General features: G+C 48.5%; 2 protein-coding genes across 3 annotated transcripts; one reads left to right on the forward strand and one right to left on the reverse strand.

Moving 5' to 3' along the window:
- Positions 1-217: 217 nt before the first annotated feature.
- On the reverse strand, positions 218-20095 carry add1 (adducin 1 (alpha)). Its single transcript, XM_067249768.1, is given in 19 exon segments — positions 218-2353; positions 2355-2448; positions 5355-5444; positions 5984-6370; positions 6614-6770; positions 7166-7252; positions 7835-7852; positions 8289-8378; positions 8544-8639; positions 11094-11348; positions 11561-11734; positions 11872-11970; positions 12296-12439; positions 12574-12723; positions 12831-12911; positions 13097-13248; positions 13396-13558; positions 14063-14271; positions 19960-20095. Coding segments are annotated over 18 exon segments (2634 nt in total). The 5' UTR covers positions 14258-14271; positions 19960-20095; the 3' UTR covers positions 218-2151.
- Positions 20096-20574: 479 nt separating this feature from the next.
- LOC136956858 (UPF0729 protein C18orf32 homolog) lies at positions 20575-22130 on the forward strand. Of its 2 annotated transcripts, none has more exons than XM_067250878.1 (3): positions 20575-20650; positions 21322-21554; positions 21762-22130. In XM_067250878.1, exons 2-3 carry the CDS (start codon positions 21375-21377, stop codon positions 21825-21827), a joined length of 246 nt encoding a protein of 81 aa, XP_067106979.1. In that variant the 5' UTR covers positions 20575-20650; positions 21322-21374; the 3' UTR covers positions 21828-22130. The 2 variants fall into 2 exon arrangements, with proteins under 2 accessions (XP_067106979.1, XP_067106978.1); XM_067250877.1 differs by having other exon boundaries at positions 20605-20650; positions 21319-21554.
- Positions 22131-23540: the final 1410 nt, after the last annotated feature.

A 23540-nucleotide genomic window follows, 5' to 3' on the forward strand; every position in this document is an offset into this window, starting at 1 on the left:
GATACAACGGGTTTTGTTACAGCGCCCACCACAGGCGAAACTCTTAAACGCAAATGAGTAGGCTATGCCTGCAGACGCTGACGACGTTCAGTCTTTTTTTTTCAAGTATTCCTAAAAATAATAAAAATGGTGACACACAAATACATATTATGGATTAAAAACAATCCATACTATAACACATCGAGTTTAACTTCCAATGAATCACAAGTACCAGCTGTCAAAGTTTTGAAGGTTTTTTTTTAATTCATGGGACAAAAAATAAACACTCCATGACAAACAGATGGTAGTTCTCTATAGATGAATCTGAGACCCACTTTGCATGGTGAACAGTTCATAGAACACAAATCATCAGAGCTGCAAAGTTCAACACAAGTTAAGACGGCTCAACTGAAATCTGGACTACAGGGGGGCTTAGTATTGTTATTAGCACAATATAGCACAAAAAAAACAAAAGTAAAAGACAACAAACGATAGAAGCTCAAAGCCTTTTAAAGCCATGCAATACGTCCTCCACCCAGGGTCATGTTCTCAGCTGGCTCTGTTCTGACACTGTCATTAAATACCAGGTTTGTGGTGGTCTAATAACCAAGCTTCACAGGAGAGATCAACATTGTTCCCAGTAGGCCTACTACAGCCTGTCAGACCACCTCTAACAGGTTTAGCTGTAGCGGTTCAGATCCCTCCTAAACGCTCCTCTCCTACTAGTCCATTGTGTCTTGAGTGTCGAGGGTCTTTTCTAGCGACAGACATTTGAAAAAAGGATCTCCACAGGAAAGTCCATGATGAACAGTGAGGAGTCGGGGTCGTTCATGCAGCATTGTAATGCATTTTAACAGTGAATGAATATTCCTTGCAGCTGTCCTAATGCTCCCTGTATCTACAGTGTCTGTAAGCGAGGGTGGAGACGGGAGGAGTTCAGGCAGTGGTCTGATTCACAGTGCTCTCACTCACAGCTAGTCACATCGGCTCAATTATGTAAAAAACTAACAAGGAGTTTTATTAGACTTAAAATAAAATCCTAAACTCTTATTGTTGGTCTGTCTCCTCAGAGAAGCCTAGGTTGATGAGGGGCCAAAGCAAGACAAGGAGACATTGTTTTTAGAAAAACAACATTCTGGAAACATTCGGACACATTCCTCTTTGCCGTATGGAAATGCATAGGCTACTGGTTGACAATTGTGTGAGAGGAATCACAACGCTGACCTACGAACAGCTCAAATCTTAATCCCATAGTGACTGGGGTCACCTGGACCTGGGCTCTGAATCTGACATCTGAGGATGTCTCCTCAGAAGTCTAGGCAGTGCAGGATAACAAGCAACTCTGAAGCAGAGCTATGGGTTACTCCTCCTGATTAAACGGGAGTGTGGTTTGCTGTTTGCGTTTCTCTGCAGTAGCAGAGTGGCCTTCCTCTGACATGATTTGGCCCTCGATAAGAGAGCAGTGTAGATAGAACTAAGTCTGACTTAACATTTGACAACATGGAGTTCAGTTTGACCATTAGCCAACTGTACCTGCCATGGCACACAGCGCAGGGAAGCTAGAGGACTCCCCTGGAACACCACAGTTTCTGAATGGTTAGGATTCAGCTATGATGCTACTGTGACATCAAAGATTAGCACCCAGTAGTATGCAGTTTACTATGCAGTTTAGTATTTGAGAATTACCACAGATTAATGATGAGACAAAGGAGTACAGCTTCCTTTTTTTGCAGTCCATTTTTCTTTTCTTTTTTTAAAGACACTTTGATACATTTTGATACAATCCCATTACATTCTAGAGGTTAATCAGGTTTAGTAATATTCTTTATAAACAAGATAAAAATATGGGACATAATATAGCTGAAACTGCTTAAGCTGACATGGTAGGCTGTGGGTCTAAACAGGCAGCTCAGGACCACACAGCAGTGCTCACTCTTCACTGAAAGCCACTGGTAAAACCTTAAAGCAACTTGGACTCGTATACTGAATATAAAATTGGCACACACTAAAAGGTGAATGACAAGTTAAAAGCCGGACAAAACAAGATAAAAAAGCTGGAAAATCCAGGAGAGAGTGATTGTGTATGTGTGTATGTGTAGGCGTGCGTGCCTCGCTCCGGAGAGAGAGGGAGGGAGGACGAAAGCAACAAGGGGGAAGTGGCGTGATGTGGGATTAGGTTTCTGTCTTCTTCTTGTTCTTCTTCAGGAAGGAGGGCGTGCGGAACTTCTTCTTCTTTTTGGAGGGTGATTTACTGGGAGACCCGTCGCTGCCCGCCTCGCCGACAGCGGCGGGGTCTTCGGGGGCATAGGCGGGCTCCTCCCCCTCAACCTGCTCTGCGGCGGCGGGCGTGGAGTCTTCTGTGGGGAGGGGGGGGGGCGTCAGAGGGGTCGTCCGGGGTGAGGTCAGGGAGGGTCTGTCTCATGGTGGCTGCGTCGCTCTCGTCCTTAAAGGTGTGATCAGGCTGGGACTCTGGGGGGGAGGAAGAGGAGGGGACGTAACACAGTCAGGTCAGACTGAAAACGGTTGATTCACAGGGCCTGAGGAGCTGAAAACATCCACTGCTGGAGAGGGTACTAGGACTTGTATTATGACTAGAACGAACACTAGAACGTGGGCTAATCACCCTCAACCCTCTCCGTCGACTAGAGAAAACACTTCTCACAGGCCAGCTAATAATCAGATTAGCTAAACTGTGTCAGCACTGAAGCGCAAACCAAGCTAACACCAATGAGCTATTTATTAGCCATCTATAATAGACTACCATTCTGTCTTTCAAGTCAGGACGGTCAGCAGTAATGAAGAGTACTAACTCATCATCGTAACTAGCACCTACATGACAACAGCCTTGATCTACTTTACCTGCCATCTGTCCCTGACCTAGCCTGGAGCATCCTCTTCTCCATGGTGCTTTCACCAAACCACCATCACCTTCAGATCACACACTGGTTTCTCTAGACACAGTCCTCTTCTAAGATCAGTGAGCTCCATGCTATAATCTAGTGACTAGCATGCTCAACCAGACACAACTATATTCACCTTTGAACCTCAGTCTCCGGTGATTGCCTTTTATTTACTGATGGTTTTATGAGAGATGTGACAGATATATCAGCCGTAACACCAGGTGAAAGACATGAAGCACATTATAGCCTGCTTGGACCAACACAGCCTCACGTGCTGCAAACACAGCCTCACGTGCTGCAAACACAGCCTCACTTGCTGAAAACAGTCTCACTTGCTGCAAACACAGCCTCACTATCTGCAAATACAGCCTCACGCACTGCACACACAGCCTCACACACTACACACACAGCCTGACACACTACAAACACAGCCTGACACACTACAAACACAGCCTCACACGCTAAAACACAGCCTCACATGCTACAAACACAGCCTCACACGCTACAAACACAGCCTCACACGCTACAAACACAGCCTCACACGCTACAAACACAGCCTCACACGCTACAAACACAGCCTCACACGCTGCACACACAGCCTCACACGCTGCACACACAGCCTCACACGCTGCACACAGCCTCACACGCTGCACACAGCCTCACACGCTGCACACACACAGCCTCACACACACCCTCACACGCTGCACACACAGCCTCACACGCTACAAACACAGCCTCACACGCTACAAACACAGCCTCACACGCTGCACACAGCCTCACACACTGTAAGCCAGATACAGCACGTATCCATTTACAGAAACAAAACCAAGTACTGAAGAGTGGAATACCTGTCAGGACACACACCTGGGGGAGGAAGCAGAACATCCAGTCACACAGTTTAATACTCTACCTGTTCCTGTGTATTCAACACAGTTTCTATGTCAAAGCACGTGGTTTCAGATAGAAAGTTTTTAAGATGTGGATGTGTCCAGAGGTTAATTGATACTTTCACAGCGGGTCAACTCCAGGAAGGAACAGAGGTTGCCTAGTAACAGAGTTATTGCCAGCTTTGTTGTCAGATTAATCTCACTGTCTGAGGAGCTCCAGGTCTCTGGTGGGTCGTACTATTCAACATGTATTCAGCGTTTCATCATTTGTGTGTAAATACAGCAGATATTTGTATTGGAAGTATGCTTTTTGTCGTTGTAGGACTACCATTTTGGGGCCTATATGATCACCGCCCTGCACTACACTCCCCAGACAGGAGGACGGTCTGAAACAGCACCCGACAACAAGGACTTCCGGACGAGACAGGAAGGAGGAAGAAGAGGACGGGGAGATTCTTCCTAGGCTGAGAGGTTAGTTCAGCCACGAGGAGGTGACAGGATGAGGCCATGCAGAGGAAGATAAGGGGTTAGTGAGAAACACAGGCTGAGAGGGTGAGGGTTGGAACAGTACGTACTTACTATGGCAACAGGTATTCTTTAGCATTCCCATCTCCTGATTGTAAGGCAGCCACAAAGAAGAAAAAGCACAAGTAGAAACAAATGTCTATGCAGATCAAACACAGCCACCGTGTTAAAGTCCAAACCAAATAAGGAAGAATTAAAACAAACTTAGTGGTATAAATACCAGGAGTGTAAAGTAACCAAATCAAAAGAATGGAAGCCATTCTTGGAGACTCCAGAAGATGGAGAATGAGAGGAAGATGAAGGTATATTTATACTATGGACAGTCAGATTCAGGTTACTTTATTAAAACAATACAATAAGGCGTTAGATTACACCATTGTGATTGTATAAAACTAATCACTTCCTCTCTTAATCCCACTTTCTTTCTTTTGACTTTCTCTGCCCCCCCCATTCCTCTCTAGTATACTGGTAAGTCATTATATTTACATAGTAATGACTAACTGAGGTGTAATCCAACAGTAATAAAGACCAAGAGGGAGAATAAACGAACAAACCTACTCTCATACAATAAATCTTTATTTTAGTCAGTCCCAGCAGAGTGTCAGATATAAACATAGTCTGTATATAATCCCTGTTAAAATCCCCAGATTAAAATCAGTTGTTATCTTGTTCTTCCATTTAAATTGATATTTAATATGGCATCTTAATGCCCATATAATTTGTATAATTATAATTGAGTAAACCACGTGGCCTCTTGGTCTGTTATTACAAATCAATAAAGGACAAAAAGTAACACAGCAGCACCTACAGTAGTGTGTTAAAGACCACATCAAACAGCAAACACCGGACAGAGACCCCACACCCCCACCTCGCAGACACAGGGACGGACCCCGAGAGTTCCTTCTGTTGGCCCTGGAGACGACCCACCCAGGAGGGAGAGGACACCACCAACCAGCCAATCAGCTACTTCCAAATCAGGGTCAGAGGACCTCACTAACCAGCCAACCAGGAGAGGCCGTAGAGAGCCAGAGCAGCGTGGGGCACGAGAGAGGGGCCGACCTACCTTCCTCTGCTTTGACGGGGGTGCTGGGAGGGGTACGCGTCTCCTCCTGACCTCTGACCTCCGGCTCAGGCTCCGCTACCTGTTCCTGGTCTGGAGAGGCCAAACAAACAAAACAAACGACATAACTCACATCAACCGACGACAAAACACGTGGCCAGGCGTCACCACAGTCTGTAACGTCCGATTGGTTCAGGTGGTTAGTCGGCATCCAAATGTTGTTTACGAGGTTAGTTTAGGAGGTTCAAAGCTCAGATCCACCCGAAATGTTCCACCAGAGACCAAAATGCTTCCCTTCCACCAGAGAAAGGAGGAGTGGCAGATGGAGGGGGCAGATGGAGAGACTGGGAGAGGGGTATTGGTTGTAAATACAGGATGTGGCACACAGAACGAGCCCCAGTGGAGAAAGATAGAGAGAGCCAGTCCACCACTTTCACCAAACGAACGGATCAGGAACCTGCCAATCAACCAGCCAGGGGTGGGACCTCCCAGACCAGAGGGATAGAAGGAGAATGCAGGGGGGGGGGGGGGGGGGGGGGACTCCAGGGTGCAGGCCAGGATGGGGGTAGGTGGGCCCGGGACAGCCAGGGAGGGTGAGGGGGGTCTGGGCAGGGCAGGGCAGCAGAAGGTACCTGGAGGCTGGTCCTCCTCAAGGGCCTGCTCCCTGCTGCTCACGCTCAGCGCCCGCAGGACCGCACAGTGGAACTCCTTCTGAGGGGATTCGGGCTCTGACCTCCCCACCGGCCCCTCGCCGGAGGTCTTGGGACTCCCCTTCCCAGAGGTGGGTGGGAGCGAGTCGGAGGCCTGGCCAGCGGCAGTGGGGGCTTCGGGGGGAGGCGGGGAGCCGAGGGGGTCCCGGGACTGTCCCTGATCCGGCTGGGTGCCACTGACAGACGAAGGGGGGGTTGGATTCCCTGGAGGGATGGAGGTAGGGAGCGGTCCCTCCACAGGCTCAGAGAGCTCTGAGCTGCTGGTGGTGGTGGTGGGAGGAGCCTGGTCGCCCTGACCCCGACCCTGCACTGAATGGGGGGGCAACATAACACTTTGTCTGCATGTGACGCTGCCAGTGTCTGGGGTCAGGTGTGGAGGGGCGCAGAGAACCCACACATCATCCTTCGACACCACACTCTTAGAGCACAGACAGGGCTGGGACCTTGTCATGGCACGTGCTGATACACTACATCTGACAAGAACCGCACGGGGACAAAACACGATGATGCCTTTCATTTCCTCGCCCCCCCCCCCCCCCCACCCGCTCTTACCTTCCGGTCCTTTCTGTTTGAGCTCCACCTCCTTGCGGTATTCCTCCAGCTCGTGGTCGGTCAGCTTGGTGAAGGGGTTGGGCCCCTGCTTGCTGACCACCACGTGAGGCTGGAACTCCTTCTCTATGATGGCCTTGGATGCCGTCACCAACTCCCCCTGCAGGCGGACAGAGGGAAAGCAGGTGGCCATAAAAAGACGGAACTCAACATTCAAGGTTAGACTTTGACAAAACATGCAGTCAGGCCAGCACTGACAGCTAGCGATGAATGTTACAGATTGTGGATTCAAATTGATGGTGCTGTAACCCGTTCCTTTTGCCGACATTGCAAGTATAACACAGAGCAGAGGAGTAATACTGCACCCCAAACCAGCCCCAAGTCCCCCATATATATCCATATAATGCTTTTGACAGGACAGTACAGTGTTGTAAAGTTAGCTGTGTCAAGTCATCTGGTAAGCGTTCCTTCTGGCCACACCCACTTCGGTTAAGACGAGGCTGGGGGAGGGATTGGGGCGCATTGTGATGATGTCACAACAGGAACAGGAAGTACCTTTCTAAAGGACTTAGCAGGGCTACTGGCCCCCTCTGACACATCAGGGCCATCAATACAGTCCATACAGTCAGAGAGAGGGGCGTCCTGCAATAGTAGATTGAGTGAGGGGGACACAAGACAAACTTGTCTTTCTCATTCTCTCACGTGTGTACAGTCAAATACACGTAGCCCACACACACACAAGCTCAACACGTGCACACACACACGCTTAACACACACACGCCGATGCACAGGCATGCAGACAGCTGGCTATAGGAAGCTGATGTTGCAAATGGAATGATCAAATGATCAAATGATCAAATAATGCAATGCAAAACCAGACATACACAAATACACCTTGCTACCATAATCAGCTTACATATGGCTTCACGCAAAAAAACTATATGAAAAACCAGACACTAGAACGTCTCAATCTCACAACAATTGAGTCCCATCATGTACAGAATTACAGTAAATCCTGAAAAGGGGAAGGGCCGTGTAAATATGAGAGGCCTGCAGAAAAGAAATCTACCAATCAGAGCAATGCACCTAAGCAAACCGGCCAACCAAAGGAGAAGACACAAACGATAATGAAAAGGCAGCAGAACCCAGCCCAGAGGAGGAGACAGCGCCCCCTGTGGTGGGTGGATGCCAGGCAGCGGGAGGTTACCTCTGCCACGTACTCACCTGCCACAGTGACTCTCTCTGGGGTCGAAGAATAATGGCACAGTTACACAAAAGGTCCATGCTCTGGGACACAATATGGAAGACATTCTGGCTCTAGGATGCAATATGGAGGCCATTTTGGCTCCCTGTTGTGGGTGAAGTCGGTTTTTGATCTAGCATGTCTATTATGAACGGGTGTTTATGATACCTTGGAGAAGCAGAACTGATGATATCGCAGTATTTCATACTACCTTTATCCTAATACTGCAGCACAGACATATGTAGTACACCTGGGTCACACACAGATTTGCAATACCCGTAGACACCAAAACTGGTGCTGCGCCATGGGAAGATGGCCGCCCCAGAAGGGCAACCCTGGCATGCCAGGTGGACTAAACAAAGTGCACCTTTGGTATTTCATTGTGTGCATGTCGGATCCCATTGTGGCTGGCTGGGGCCGCTTGTTTCGACTCACCTGGACAAAGGAGCGCTCCATGACGGAGCCGCAGAGCAGCTGGGACTGGGGCCCTGCAGTCTTGATGTCCTGCAAGTTCTGGTCGCGGATCTACAGAGGCAGGAGGGAGGACGGAACAGAAATGAGATGAGGGGGAGAGGGGAATTATCCTTAATTGTCTACATGGGCCTTACGAAAACATCAATAGCACAGTCCATCTGGACAAAGGACAGACGGAGTACAGCTATATGGAGGACATGTCACAAGGCGTTTTACCTTGTTCCTCATCTCCAGCACCTCTTTGGCGTTGGTGTTCATGGGGATGAACTGATTGGCTACTGCCGCCTGGCGAGCCCCCTCCTCCTTTGTCCACTGCAACCACGACAACAGAGTTAACCAACAACCTCTGTGCCCAAGTCTGCCCAATCAATATGACACAACATGAAAATATATAAAAAGATGAAGAATATGTACAGAAAAAACTACACAGGCCCAACAACACAGGAAGTGTCATGCTGGTCAAACTGAAATGGAGGAGGAGGAAGATGATGGTTCTGTTGAAAGATTTATACAAAATAAAACTCAACCTGGAGCCAGTCAACCAATGATGATGCCCCTCATAAAAGTGAATCCCTCCCAGTTATCCTCATTGAGACATGCAGGTAGTACTACTACTACTGGAAAACTCAGTACACACCACCTTCATCATCATCATCATTGATATACCGTCAGTCCCGAATTCAAAAGCAGTGAAACGAAACTGAACACTACCAAGGCCAACGGAAATGGATGAGAAAGAGGGCGGGGGGTGAGGGCGGGGGTACAGTGTGCGAGGGGTGAGGCGGTGATGGAACGGTCTTACAAGCTGGTGTGGCTGTGAGGGGTGAGTGAGTTGGCATCACCATCATCATGTCCCAGATGGCACACGGGACAGGACAACACAGAGAAGAGAGAGAGACACACACACACACACACACACTACACACACTGCTCCAGAGACCCCCTCTCCAGGAATGAACCTACGTTCTAATGCTCGCTAGTTTTCAAGTTTTTATATGGTTTGTTCCAAGTTGATCATGACCAACACTGATTATCTAATGAGCTTAAGCGCTTTAAAGAGCTCTAAAGAGCTTAAGAACAGAAAGTCAGATCATTGCTTTAGCTGAGATCATTGGCTGACATTCTAACAACCCATCCAAGACGACACACAAAACTCTACAGAAGGCCCCATTCAGAAGTTAACAGGAACTTCTACTTGATCAGTTCTTAAAAAAAAGAAAGTGTTGCACTCTCTCCCACCTAATAAATGGCCCACACTTGTTCCTGGATACTGATCTTCAAACCTTGACTACACATAGCTTTCATTTTCCACTGTTTTGTTTTTCTTTTAACATTTTTGTGTATTTAGATGAATAGATGAGTAGATGTAGCTATACTAGAAGTTTCTACAGCCTGCTACCACACCATGTATGGATGTTAGACCAGTCACCCAAAGCCAAAACTCATCTTCAACCAAGTAACATGAAGAATAAAAGCAGATTCCGGCACAGTCTTTTCCTCTTGAGTTAAGACTGAAGGCAAATTAGATTAAACTGAACCTTCATTCCAAATCATAAATAATCACATTGAAATACAAAATCATATTTCACCCCCCGTTTCAGAAGCATGTTCTCACTCTGCGTGTTGAGGGAGCATGTACAGAGAGAGAGAGAAGCCCAGGGGGTTCATTCCAGTCAGCCATGTTTGAGGGGCCCTGTCGGGCCCGGATGTGGAGCGAGGAGCAGGGCATTATGGGTAGAGAGGCTGGGTTCATGGATGGACATGTAAACATGGTATACTCACTGAGAGAGCCTCACAACACAACACACCTACTTCCTCACAGGAGATAACAATCGGTTCAGAAGTTAAGAACGGTTATAGTGGCCTCTGTTGTGGTCTTAAACAAATCCGGTCATGCAGAGACAAGCACACTTTATGGGGGTCTGGGGTCATACTTGGAACAGAAAATCAAACTTGAGAAAAAAATTGGGGGGGAAAAAACGAGGGCAGTTGAGGGTGTTTTGGGGAGAGGAAAGGGGGCAGGGAGTCACAAAAAGACCCCATATGGCTGACATCATTAGTATGAGGTGGGGGGTTCACCATCCACACACAAGAGGCATAGGTCGCCACCTGGATCCAGTTCAACCAAAACGGTGAACGAAGAGGCAAGCCTTCGGTTTTAAACCGAGGCGAGTCTAGCACGTTAGTCGTCTTCCTCGGGTGAGACAGGAAACAAACGTAAGACAGACAGGAAGCGAGGGGCAAGTGCTGCAGTGGTTAACAACCATCAGGCCATGCCCACCAGTGGCCTCATGTCTCCCCCCCACCCCCGACACTCTTCCAGGACAACACCCACAATGCATATCACCACTACTCATGCAACACGGCATGCGCTGGGCAGCTGAACTGGCACTCTGAAGCGGGGGGGGGGGCAGGGTGGTTAGGTATCACTCCTCTACACAGGAGGGGTTTGTCTAGGGACAGGACAAGGGCCAATGGGAAGATCTACGAGAGAGAGTATAGGCGAGAGAGAGCGAGAGAAATGGGAGACAACTCCAACTACACTTCTCTGCAGTAGACTTCAGTCATCTGATCTATCTCTCCCCCCCCCTGGGAGGCCTGGAGGACCAGTCAGCTGCCCCAGAACAACAGTAGCAGTAGGTCTAAACTATGAACAGTAAGGTAGGCACAGACCAAGCAGTTGGTAATACAGCTTGGCACGCAGACACCGGACGAGAGAGACTGCAGCAGGGGTTTGACGTGATCGTGTGTTATGTTGGTCCACACCTTAGCCTTCGCCTTGGGGCTGCCCGCCTCCGAGCCCTCCTCCTCGCCGTCAGGGCGCCCGGCCGAGCCCAGCCAGCGCGTCTTGTCGCGCGGCTGCTTCTGAAAGCTGTGCTTGAGCGGGGAGCGGGCGCCCGAGTCGCTGTCCTCGCCGTACGAGAAGGAGCCCACGGCCGAGGACGCGAGCTCCGCCTCGCTGGACTTTTTGTGTTTGTCCCGGAGCGCTGGGCAGCGGTAGGGGTAGCCGGTCCTGTAGCCCTGGGAGACGGGGAGAGAGAGGGAGGAAGACAGGGAGAGAGAGAGGAGAGGGACAGAGCAGGAGAGGGAGAGCAAAAGTAACAGGGGGTAGAACGAGGTCAAAGGAAGGGAAGCCATTTTTATTGTCGAAGGTACTAAGCATTCAATATCGTCTTGTTCAAAATGAATTTCCCAGGAGCATTCAGGCAGGATAAGGGTGGTCTCTCTCCTACCAGGTTGTCCAGCATCCTCATGTAGGCCTCAAACTCCTGCTCCCCCACCTGCCACTTGGGCTGGGGGCTGGACCCCTCAGGGGGGGGCTCCGGGACACGGGGCCGAGACTTGTACTTCCCTGGGTCCAGCATCACCAGGTTGTCTGGCCCCCCCGCGCTGGCCAGGGTGCGCACCTGTGGTCAGACACACACACACAACGCACAACGCAGACAAACGTGGATACACAGTCAGAGAGACAGAAACATATATCCAGCCAGACAGCAGCAGCAAGAGAGCAGAATGATGTGAAGTGTGTGTGCGTGTGTGTTACCTGAATCTCACAGGCCGTCACCAGGTTGTGGATGTAGTAGAAGGCTTCCTCCACTGTCTCCCCCACAGACACCAGGCCATGGTTCCTCAGGATCAACACCTGGAGGGGCCACGCAGGTTAGTACACACACACACAAATACACACCAGGTATGTCCATCTCCTCATCTTGTCAAACTCACACACAGTTTTTGTTTTCTCAAACACACACACACACACACACACACACACACACACACACACACACACACACACACACACACACACACACACACACACACACACACACACACACACACACACACACACACACACACACACACACACACACACACACACACACACACACACACACACACACACACACACACACACACACACACACACACACACACACACACACACACACACACACACACACACACACCTTGCTCCTGGGCCCCAGGTTCTTTTGGATGAGCAGGCTCTCCTCCTGGTCCACGAGGATGCCGTGGTAGTCGTGGTAGGAGACCTCTCCCAGAGACAGGGCCTCCGGAGAGATAGGCAGCAGGCCACACTTCATAGCAGACACCTGACACACACACACACATCAGGTCACACCCGGATCTCCCTCTCTGTACCCCATCACTGCCTTTCTCTCCATCCTGGTCCCCCCCCCCTCCATTCATTCTACCTCACTACCTCCATCCCTCCCCCACTCCATACCGCGGCGCCTGCTGGTGTGTGGATGTGGACGATGCACTTGACGTCGGGCCGGGAAGCGTAGATGGCAGAGTGGAGATTGAAGCCAGCCTGGTTCACCCCCAGGTTGGTGCTTCCCCGGTCCACTATCTCCCCCTGCATGTTGATCTTGACCTGGACACACACACGAGCGGAGTACACAGTCAGACGACAGGACAGGAGGAAGAGGAGGAGGAGGGTGGCGGAGGAGAAGGGGAGGGAAGAGGAGCAGAGGGTCTCACCAGGCTGGAGGCTGACACCTCACTGTACAGGAGACCAAAAGGGACGATCAGGAATCTCTCCTCTTCAGAGTTCACCCTCACCTGGGTGGCACAAAGTCACAATACACATGCATGTGAATCCACATAAAACTAAGACGCTGTCTCATGATGCCATATGGACCACACCTTCCCAATGGGGAGTTGGCATTTCCGAACAAGTAACTTAGAAGAGCATGTGTTGGCTCGCCGTGACAGAGGTGTGTGTGTGTGTGTGCGTGCGTACTTACCGTGAGATGGTTGTAGATCAGCTGGGACCAGCCGAACAGGTCTGTGAGGCGGTAGAAGGCAGCTAGCCTGCAGCGCTGCAGCTTCTCTCCCTTGTCATAGGAGATGGAGTCCGAGCCACGCAGGTCGTTCACGGGGGTCACCATCCCCAGACCTGGACATGGGGGAGGAGGGGGAGGTGGAGGTCAGTCTAGAGACACAGCTCTCCGAGTGGTGCATACTCGCGGGCAGCAGGGTACACGGTGGCCTGGAGCTACTACAGCAAGATACGAACTAGCACGTTCCCTGCTCATGTACGTACTCATGTTGAGGGCAGCCATGCCCCCCTGGGGGGCGGCAGGGTACATGGTGGGCATGGAGGTGGTCATGAAGTCAGCGATCTGCTGCAGGGCCAGTAGACTGGTGGGGGTCTTCCCCTTCTGGAACTGATCCTGGATCATGGTCTCCAGCTCGTCACAGAAAGCCTGGAGAAGGAGGGGGGGTACAAGTTAGGGTTGAACTCAGACACACATCCAGGCGGACACAGCTCTGCTCTATATTGGACGACTTGTGTGTCTCCGTCCAACACTGTCCTGTCTTGCAGCACGCTATTGGCCTGTGCTTTGGGCTAGCTCTTAGGCCAGCCAATCCCAAGCCTCCTCTCTAGCCCTGCCCCAGTCTCAGCCCCGTCCTTCCAGCTCTTGGAGAAATGTCTTTCTTCCTGTTGACAATGTCGCCATACACACAGCAGAGACAGAGGTGAACCCTCAAGGAACTGGGATAGGAACAGACACACTGTTGATAAAGAGAAAGCTGATTTTGTCATGTGATAGGTGGGAGGTTATACTATTAGCCTGTGTGTTTGTGTGGGTCTGTCAGTGGACTGTGTGTGTATGTGTGTGTATGCATGTGTTTATGGTCTGTCTGTGTGTGTATTTAGAATGTGTGTCCATGCCCATTATGTGTGTGTGTGCGTGTGTCAGACTGACCGGACTCTGCAGAATCATGGACACCCTCTTCCTCTGCTCCATCATGTTGAAGTCCTGGCGAAGGTCGGGCGCCATGTTCCTCTCCCGCTGGTACTCCGCGCTAGTCTCATCCACGCGGTCGAAGTAGCGCTCCTTGTGGGGCGCAGTGGTGGGAGGCGGGGCCGTCACCACCCCGGCACCTGAGTCACCGTTCATCCTGGTGTCAGCTCCTGGGGGTCAGAGGTCAGAAGTGCGGAGGTTCACTTCCTGTTCAGGCAAGACTGGAACACAGTACAGTGCCGTGCTCAGTGGAAACAAGGCTCTCTGCTCGCAGGCCCGGCACTCTGATACCCAGCCTCCTCTTAGCGCTCTGCTTCCTGTCATGTGACCTTCCCAGGGGGCCTTTGCATTGATTTTCTGCCAGTCTATGGGAGGTCCAAAACAAGCGATGTTGGCTTTAATAACGCAGTAAGCTAACCAGGGAGTGTCTCTAAACCATCACTGCCTGTCCCCCATGAGAGCTCCAGCTAAAATAATGTGTAAACTAAGGTGACCAGGCATTTTATCCTTTATCTCGCTTCACACAGAGACAATTTTGATTGGCTCTAGTTTTCAAAGCTGTCCTCTACACGAGTTATCAAAAACATTAGACTACCTCTCAGCATTGCTAATGTGTCCCACACAAACATTCCCTTTGTATCACATTAGGTTTGATGGGATCTGGTCACCCTAGTGACTGTGAAATGTCCTGAAATGTCCTGTCGACGGTCTAAATGGAAAAGGAGAGGGTGGGGGAGGAGACAGGCCCTGGCAAACGCACCATAATATAACTTATCCCCATTACTCTCCAACATAGGTCCTCTGCCAAATCTGTCCACAGGGCTGCCATGGCGACCACAGACACGGCCTAAACCCTGCAGACCTCACTGCAGAGACCAGACCAGAACCTCCGGAGAACGGGGGAAGAGGAGGGAGGAGGGAAAGAAAGGAAGCGGTGGGCATTCTGTTTTCCATTCACATCTTTCTGTATTTAAGGGCGTAATTGTCCTCATCTCATCGGATGAATTCCCATTCCCATCAGTCAGTGGATGGACCATGTGACGGCAGTGATTGGTCCTGGTGCCAGACACACTCATTAGGCCCCGACGGAGAATACGAACCTCTGACCTATCAGTAATACGATTGGCTCACACTGGTTCTGGCCTCAGATAACCTGAACAAGGTGGATGAAGGAGGTGGGGGGATTGCTGCAGACTCTGAGCCAGACACTGTGGAAGATGTTGGGCCTGGCTGTGCCCTCTCTGGCCTGTTCCCTGGATGTGCCCTCTCTGGCCTGTTCCCTGGATGTTCCCTCTCTGGCCTGGTCCCTGGCTGTGCCCTCTCTGGCCTGTTCCCTGGATGTGCCCTCTCTGGCCTGTTCCCTGGATGTTCCCTCTCTGGCCTGTTCCCTGGATGTTCCCTCTCTGGCCTGTTCCCTGGATGTTCCCTCTCTGGCCTGGTCCCTGGATGTGCCCTCTCTGGCCTGGTCCCTGGATGTTCCCTCTCTGGCCTGTTCCCTGGATGTTCCCTCTCTGGCCTGTTCCCTGGATGTTCCCTCTCTGGCCTGTTCCCTGGATGTTCCCTCTCTGGCCTGGTCCCTGGATGTGCCCTCTCTGGCCTTTTCCCTGGCTGTGCCCTCTCTGGCCTGTTCCCTGGATGTTCCCTCTCTGGCCTGTTCCCTGGATGTTCCCTCTCTGGCCTGGTCCCTGGCTGTGCCCTCTCTGGCCTGTTCCCTGGATGTTCCCTCTCTGGCCTGGTCCCTGGATGTGCTCGCCTGTCTTGTCCTGTAGCTGCGTTCCCTGGGATGTGAATGTACCCGGAGCCCTAATAAAAGGCTGTACGGACTGTCCTCCTGTCAGACAACAGGACCTGAGCCAGCATGAGTCCGTCTCTCAGCTCTGGGGGAGGGAGAGAAGGACAGAAGGACAGGGGGAGAGAGGGAGAGAGGGACACAGATACTAGACAGAGAGGCTTGATGGTAGTGGCATTCGGACAGGGCTGCTGACTCATCTGTCCAGGCTGTCTACGTTCTTCTGTGCCTGATTATAATTCCTGTTGCTGCTGATGATATATATGCCTGTCTGACAGAGTTCCCTTTAAAACAAACACTTGACAGAATAACTAGACTCATTCACTCAGAGCATGCAGAAAAGCGACTGGCATCACGAAGGGTCCACTAACGAAACCAACACGGGGAAGCAACACCAGAGGAGGGGGACCCCCCCTCCCCCCTGAGGCGTTGTCATCCATGGTAGCTCGCAGCCGGCTGCTGCCTTTCCCCCCTCCCTGTAACCCTGCTTTGGAGCAGAGCAGGAAATAACTGACAGGTTATGTCATGGTGTCCTCCCACTCCAGAAGGCTCCGGGGGCCCATCCTTCTCTGCAGCCCTGCCGTCTCCCCTCAGATCCCAGGTCTACAGGGAATGCAGAAATGGGAGCGCTGCACAGGGCTGAAACATGCCATCCACCAGGTGAGTCATAGGGAGTCTCTGTTAGCTCACTGCCTCACTGGGAAGCTCTCAAGGCTGGATGTGTTTAGTGGGGGTGTGGAGGGATTAGCTCAGCCTCGGGGGGGATTGTGGTTTTATAGAGACGTGCGCAGCTTTGATGGATACAGGGGGTGTGCAGTAAGTTGGCAGTTGTTGATTTACTAATCATAATGCCTGTGGCACACAGGTCGTCTCACCACTGTCACACGGGTTCAGGAGCGCGGGCTGACTTGGCCGCACAATGGTCACTATGGCAACTGTGCGTTGCCGTGGAAACCAGGGAAACCAGGACCATTTAAGTGGTGAAAGTGTTATGTAACAGATACCTCAGACTGCTCCAGGAATGGAGACCTCCTCGGTGACTTCACAAAGCATCCAGATGTGTGTGAACCCCCTTCTCTGTCTATGCGGGCCTCAACCGAGGCCATTTTGTTTTAAAATACACCACAATCGCTCCTGGATGTGCAGTGTTATGGGCGGATGAGTGGGTCTGAAATGGGAGAGGAGCTGGAAGAGTAGTATTGATTACAGACATTATCTAGGAGTCGTGCAGCCCCCTTCACTGTTTCTGTAGGCTAATGCTAAACTAAATGTTAGCTTCTCAGTTAATTGGAAGGCTGACAACAATATGACAGAAAGGAGACATGGGGTGTGATGTATGGAGCAGGAAGTTGATTTCTAAAATCTTTTTCATCTGTGCCAAAAGGACACAAGTAATGGAAAGCAGAGAATAAAAGCCTGATTTGGTGAGATCCAAAAATATGCCAGTCAAGTTAAATGAAATGAGTGGATTATGTGCAAACAAGAGAGACAGAGGAGAGAGAGAGACTCTTAAATACATCCTGGTGAATGTTTGTCAGCTGAGATGTAGAGAAGTCCAGCTGCTTCTCATACACCCCATCTACTACGCAGTGCCTGGACAGGAAGGAGGAGAATGCACTTAACAGAAGACGCTGGAAGGGGTGCTGCGTCTGTGTCTGAGTGGTCCAGGTCATATTCACAAGCAAGAATCGACAAAGCACCCACCATGTTTCTGGTCCGAAACATCACCCATGACCCTCGTCAAAACGCAAAACCATGTTCGGAATCTTGTCAAATGTGATTAAATTGTGCGTCTTAGTGAGGTTATGTAAACAAAACACAAATATAAACAATATCTCAGTAATCTACTGATCTGCTCTGATAAAGTCACAGTAGCAGTCATAGACGGTAAGTAGACTAAGGCCTGCGTTCTCTACTACCAACACTGATGTGTGTGTGTGTGTGTGTGTGTGTGTGTGTGTGTGGAGGGCTATTGGACAGGCAGTCTGTACCCTACATACCAGTATTGACCTGGCATAGTCAACTAGAGTACTGCAAAAAGCTAGTCTTCCTCTGTGGTAAGAGTATACCCAGCCTCTGTCATACCCAGGTGACCCTGAGTGCCCCAAAGGAGTATGGGTACTGGCAGGAAATGGTGACATGGTGTTTACACACACTTCCCCTAAGTGTGTTCTACTCTGAATACACACACTGATCTGGTGTTCTCGTATGGCAAACTGCAGAAGAGTTTCAATCAAGGAGAATTTCTAACATGGAAACGTGCGTACTTACTACGGAATATGCTAAAGACTCAAGAACTTGTCTTCTCTCCTGAAATGGAGGACAAAACAAAGACCAGTTACCTCTATTCTAACTGGTAAGTTCATTGACAGTAGCACCACTGGTGTTCAAAGCCAGGCTAGACCTAGTCAGTTAGCATGCTAATAAACACTATCTAACTCCAGTGGTGTAGTGTAGTGGTGTCGACAGAGGCTGGAGAGAAGAGGACCCTCCCAGGGCTATTATCTAGCATTCACATACAGGATTACTGTCAAATGAGCAACTACTCCCCACAGTAGAGTGCACACACATACACACTCACAGTCTTGGTCCAGGGTGAGAAGAGCTGAGTATAGCATTCCGAGTGGCCGGCAATACACACACACTGAGCACAAGTGTAGGCTAAATACAGCCCCTCTCTCCAGCTGGGACCTACAGCATACTGTGGGGCGACAGCACCCTACTCTGCACATATCTCATGTTTTTATCTCAGTCCTCTCTATCGATGCTGTCGGTTCCGTTTTATACTGAAACCCTGCCAAATGAAGGAAGGTGAAAGAGAGGGTAACTTGATATGAAAATGCTCATAAACTAAGGGGTCATGGGTGTGGTGGGAGTAACACAAACACTAGTGAAAGAGAGACCTTTTGTTAGTGTTTCTACGGTCGCTTTGGCAATACCAGAATCCCATTAAATATCATGCTCTCTGTCGGTTTCCAAGGGAGCAAAAGTAGAGAAAAATCCCATGGAGCACAGTTTGGCTCCTCTCATTCCAACAGAGTAACGAAATGTAGGGAGTTACCCTCCCTTCACGCAAAGTTATCTCCACAGCTCGGATTTTAGTCCTTCTAATCCTCATAGGGCCGAAGGGGGAGGGGATTTACACCACACAGGAAACTGAAAGCGACCAGTGGAACAGCTTAGCAGCTCTGTCCCTCGGTCAGGGGCAAAACTAATACCAATAGATAGCACAGCCTCATATCTGGCCATAGCCTGTGGATATATCAGTCACTGTGGTCCCCCAGGTTAGCTCGTACATCTGCCTCGTCCTCCCATAGTAAGGCTCTTAGCACGCCTTTCACTTGCTGCAGCTGAGCAATTACACCCACGGATAACCTGCATACTGTAACTAACCGTAAACACACTACGGCCATTAAGCCATTCAATGCAAAACTACGCACTAGTTGGTGGTTGGCGCCGCAGGCTCCAGCCTAGCCAAAAATCTCACTGGATATTTGTAGTGACTAAAACGAATGCGCTTTAGTCACTAAAACTCACCCCTACACAAGCAGTACCGACAATAATATATCCAAACGTAGCCTATCGAAATGATGCAAAGTACAAACGGTGGAAATTAGCGTTTTGTTTTAGTCAATTGAGTCTATTGTACACAAGCTTTTCGTAACCTATCTAAATCTTTTGTTTCGTTAAACCGCAGGCTACTGGACGTTGTTGCCTTTTGCCGCAGCTCTTCTGCCGACTCAATTCAGAGTGGAGGTTAGTGTGTGGGTGCGCGCTGGTTTGGTTGGCCGATTCAGCAGACTTTATGCCATCAACCATATCAACGGTCCAGTACCGTGTCAAACTGCCCTACAACATCATCCAACATTGCAAAACAGAAAACAGTGAGACCTACACTCAGAATACATGAAGAAGGGTGCAATGATGGCAACACAGAAGCAATGCTGTCCGTCGCTGTGTCCTACAAAGACACACTGGCGAGCGAAACACTTCAATAATTTAGTCTACATGGCCTGTCGCCATTTGGCCCCCCCTCTAAAATGCAACACTTTAAATGTTGTCTTCTTACCCTCTTTAAGCAGAAAATACGTAGTGTGGACTTGCTCCTTGATGAATGCGGCTCACTATTTTCAGTTTTACTCCGCTGTCCTGCTGTATTTTCCAAGGGCTCCCTTTGCTTGTTGTAGTTTCTGTTTGACTCCGCCCCTTTACCACCCTTGCGCTTGGGTGCGGCAGAGCTGTGAAGACTGGAGCGCATGATTGGCTATCCTAACAAAACACCAGAGCAACGACCAACGCCATTGGAGGTTTGAACGAGGTCGGCATTGTACCGCTGATAAAACAATAGACCAATTTTACTATGTCTATATGCCTAGATTGTATATGATGGATTTAATATTAAATGCATCGGCCACTACCATGGCTCGTGTCATTTACCTAACCATATTCCCGAACCATGTTATTGGTGTTGTATATATCCCACATCAACTTTGGTGTCTGTCATTTAGTGCAGACACTTGAATGAGGCATGTGCTAAATGTAGATTTTAGAATACGATACGTTTTATTCAGCTATTTAAAGACAATGTGAATAAAACACATTGTTTCAACATACAGTTGAATTTACAGTGTAGCGATCGTGTACAGTACACCCTTCAATCAACTGTCTCCCTCTAGCGCCGCGGAGTTAGACGGTTTTTCGCTAGGCTTGTTGAGTTCCATTGCGTATCATCGACATCCACAGCACAGACCACACCGCAGGTCAGTTACCGTTTTCAGCCTAGCTGAATGTGTTTTTTATTCGCTGCTTTTGCCAGGCCTACATTTCAAGTCAATGTAGGAACTAGTGACATGCTGTATGAACAGCCTGTTTACTGTGACAATACATTTTAGCTGATGTTTGAGGTCTTCAACCAGAAAGCTATGCTAACTTGCTAGCCGAGTAACCATGATGCAATTCTGTCAATGTTGTTGTAAATACTAGCCTAGCTATACAAGTAATCCACCTAGACAGCGTAAGCTAACTGGCTATTAGGTACGTAGTATGGCAATACAGGTTTATTTTCACGTTGAACTAACGAGCCAGGCAAGGAATGGATCAATCAACACAAAAATATCGTCTTGAATATTCAGTACAGGAAATGAATAGTTATCTGCACATGTGATATAGTGTGTTCGAGATGTCACCCAAAGCCTAATTTAGTCAACTGTCATCGTGATGTCAGGAAAGAGTTTTTGATAGTTACGCGACTTAAATTTGTATTACTTTCTCATGGAATAAAAGCTTTCAGAGAGGCCAATAAAAAAACTGGTACTTCTGTTTTGCGTGAATGAGACTATAAGATATCAAATACAACCATGAACGTAAGTCTGTCCCAAATGACACCCGATGAAGATATTTATTATAATGTCTGTTATTTGTTTTCCAGCAGGTCTTTCCAGCGTTTCAGGTATTTCCCCAGCGCTGCCCTGCCAAGCCCCAGACATGGTGTGTATCCCGTGTATCGTCATCCCAGTGCTGCTGTGGATCTACAAACAGTTCCTGGAGCCCTTCCTCTACCCCATCATCTCCCCCGTCATCAACCGTTGGTGGACCAAGAAGGCCGTCCAGGAGAGTGGCACTGGAGATGTGAAGGCTAACGAAAAGAGCAACGGAGCATGCAAGGTAATCAACACCAGTATAGCCTATTGATAGATTTGTATCCATATAATGGGCGCTCTGTAGTATGATTCAGATTCAAGTTTAGCCGTGTCTGTATATATGAACGACAGCCACTCAAGAAGGAATGTTACAAAACGGTATGTTATTGAATAACCACACTGGTTATGTAATATAACTATGTTATTAACCGTTTATTGCCTTTCTTTCCAGACTGAGTGTAACGGAGAAGCTTCAAACGGGTCAGCGGCCTCAGTGGATGATAAAAAGATCAACTGACGTTATCCTCCGCATTTTAGGATGCACCTCGACTGTACATATTTTCATATTTAACAACAATTCCAAACTTGTATCATTATTATTTTTTTCTTCTAATGATTTCTGAAATGTCAAAAGTTTTTAATGTCCAACAACATGCTCTTACATGTCTTAAATTATAAATTGTATTTCCAAGCTGTTCCTATCATGCATTGTCATTAAATAATAGATCTGTATAATATAGAGACACTATTTTATAAGCCAGAAATGTTCAGTAAAATGTGGGAATTAAAATAAAATTGAAATAAAATATTGTGAATACTGGTCCCTTTGTGGCATCTGTGAGGCGCAAAATACAGAAAACAAAATCATTTTTATTGTTTGTTACTTTTTCAATTTATTGTAGCATGCAGTTTCAGGTGCTGAAATCTCCATCTGACTATGCCTGTTCTTACAGGAGAACGTAACCTGGCCAAGCAGAAACATTAAAATGATCAACTGAATCACTGTTGGCCAAAAATCACAAACACACCAGGTCTAAGCCAAAGTCCTTTCTTGCAATGCTGTAAGCAAAAGGGGATACCTTTACACATGTCATATTTCCAAAGAAAGTGGAATAAAGACAGTATTATTTATGAGGACAACTGTATGCTGTTACTCTGAAATGTGATTTGTCCCTTTGTCACCACTTAAGTATCAGGTTTACAGCTTGTAGAACTGAGTAAGAGTCCATCTAATGATGGAACCAGCTGTATACAATGACAGATGTGTACCATCGTTTAGTTTGTATACATTATCAATCGAACAATAGATTTTCAAATGAAATGTCTAATACAGACATGAATATTCAAACACCAGCTCCATCATTGTTGTACAAGAGAGAAACAGGCTTGTTTTGCATACAATATAAGACCATTCTCAGTTAACATTGACAAGTCAGCAAATTTTCAAAATTCAAATAAAGCAGACTTCTATCCAGAGAAAAATACCACAACATCAACCAAATGTGGTAGTACTTATAATAATCAGTAATAATAATATGATAATAAAACCATTTGAAGCGTTTAACTGTAAATCCTGCAGGCAAACTACAATATTTGGCGTGGCCACACAGTGGGCATGTGCAGCTCACTTACAGCGCTGAGGGCGTTGTATCACAACTACGATATCACCATGTATTCCTCCGCCAGAACAAGGGGGACCGGACCACATGCTGGGCCCGGGGGACTAGGGGTGTAGGGATACACTGGCAGGATCACAACCTTTGGACTGGCAGTGATGGGGTGGAAGAAGTTTAGTGCAGTGATCAGTCATCAACCAGTCAATCGATCAATAAACTATCCCAGCAGTACTGTAATGTTACTCTCGCTCTCCCCAACTGCACTGTACCTAGCCCTGTCCAACACAGATGATAGGAATACATCATGAAAGAAATTTAGCAAAACATACAGACATTAAGAAATCCCTCCATGAATACATACATATCGTGAAAAGATACATCATCAACAAGTTAAATTAACATAAAATATTTGCACACACCCATAGACAATGTCAGTGCTGCCAATGTCAGTAGCTAAGCAACGAAACTCCTCCCTGAAGACAGCACAGACTATTATATAGCACCCTGCTGGAATACAACGGAACTACAGGAGGCAGGGTAGAATGGAGTAGTGGCAAAAACACAACCAAGGAGAATGCAACTGGGACAAATGCTATTTGCGAATACCGTTCAAT

This window comes from Osmerus mordax, chromosome 14 (assembly GCF_038355195.1).
Source record: "Osmerus mordax isolate fOsmMor3 chromosome 14, fOsmMor3.pri, whole genome shotgun sequence".
In the NCBI taxonomy this organism is placed as follows: Eukaryota; Metazoa; Chordata; class Actinopteri; order Osmeriformes; family Osmeridae; genus Osmerus; species Osmerus mordax.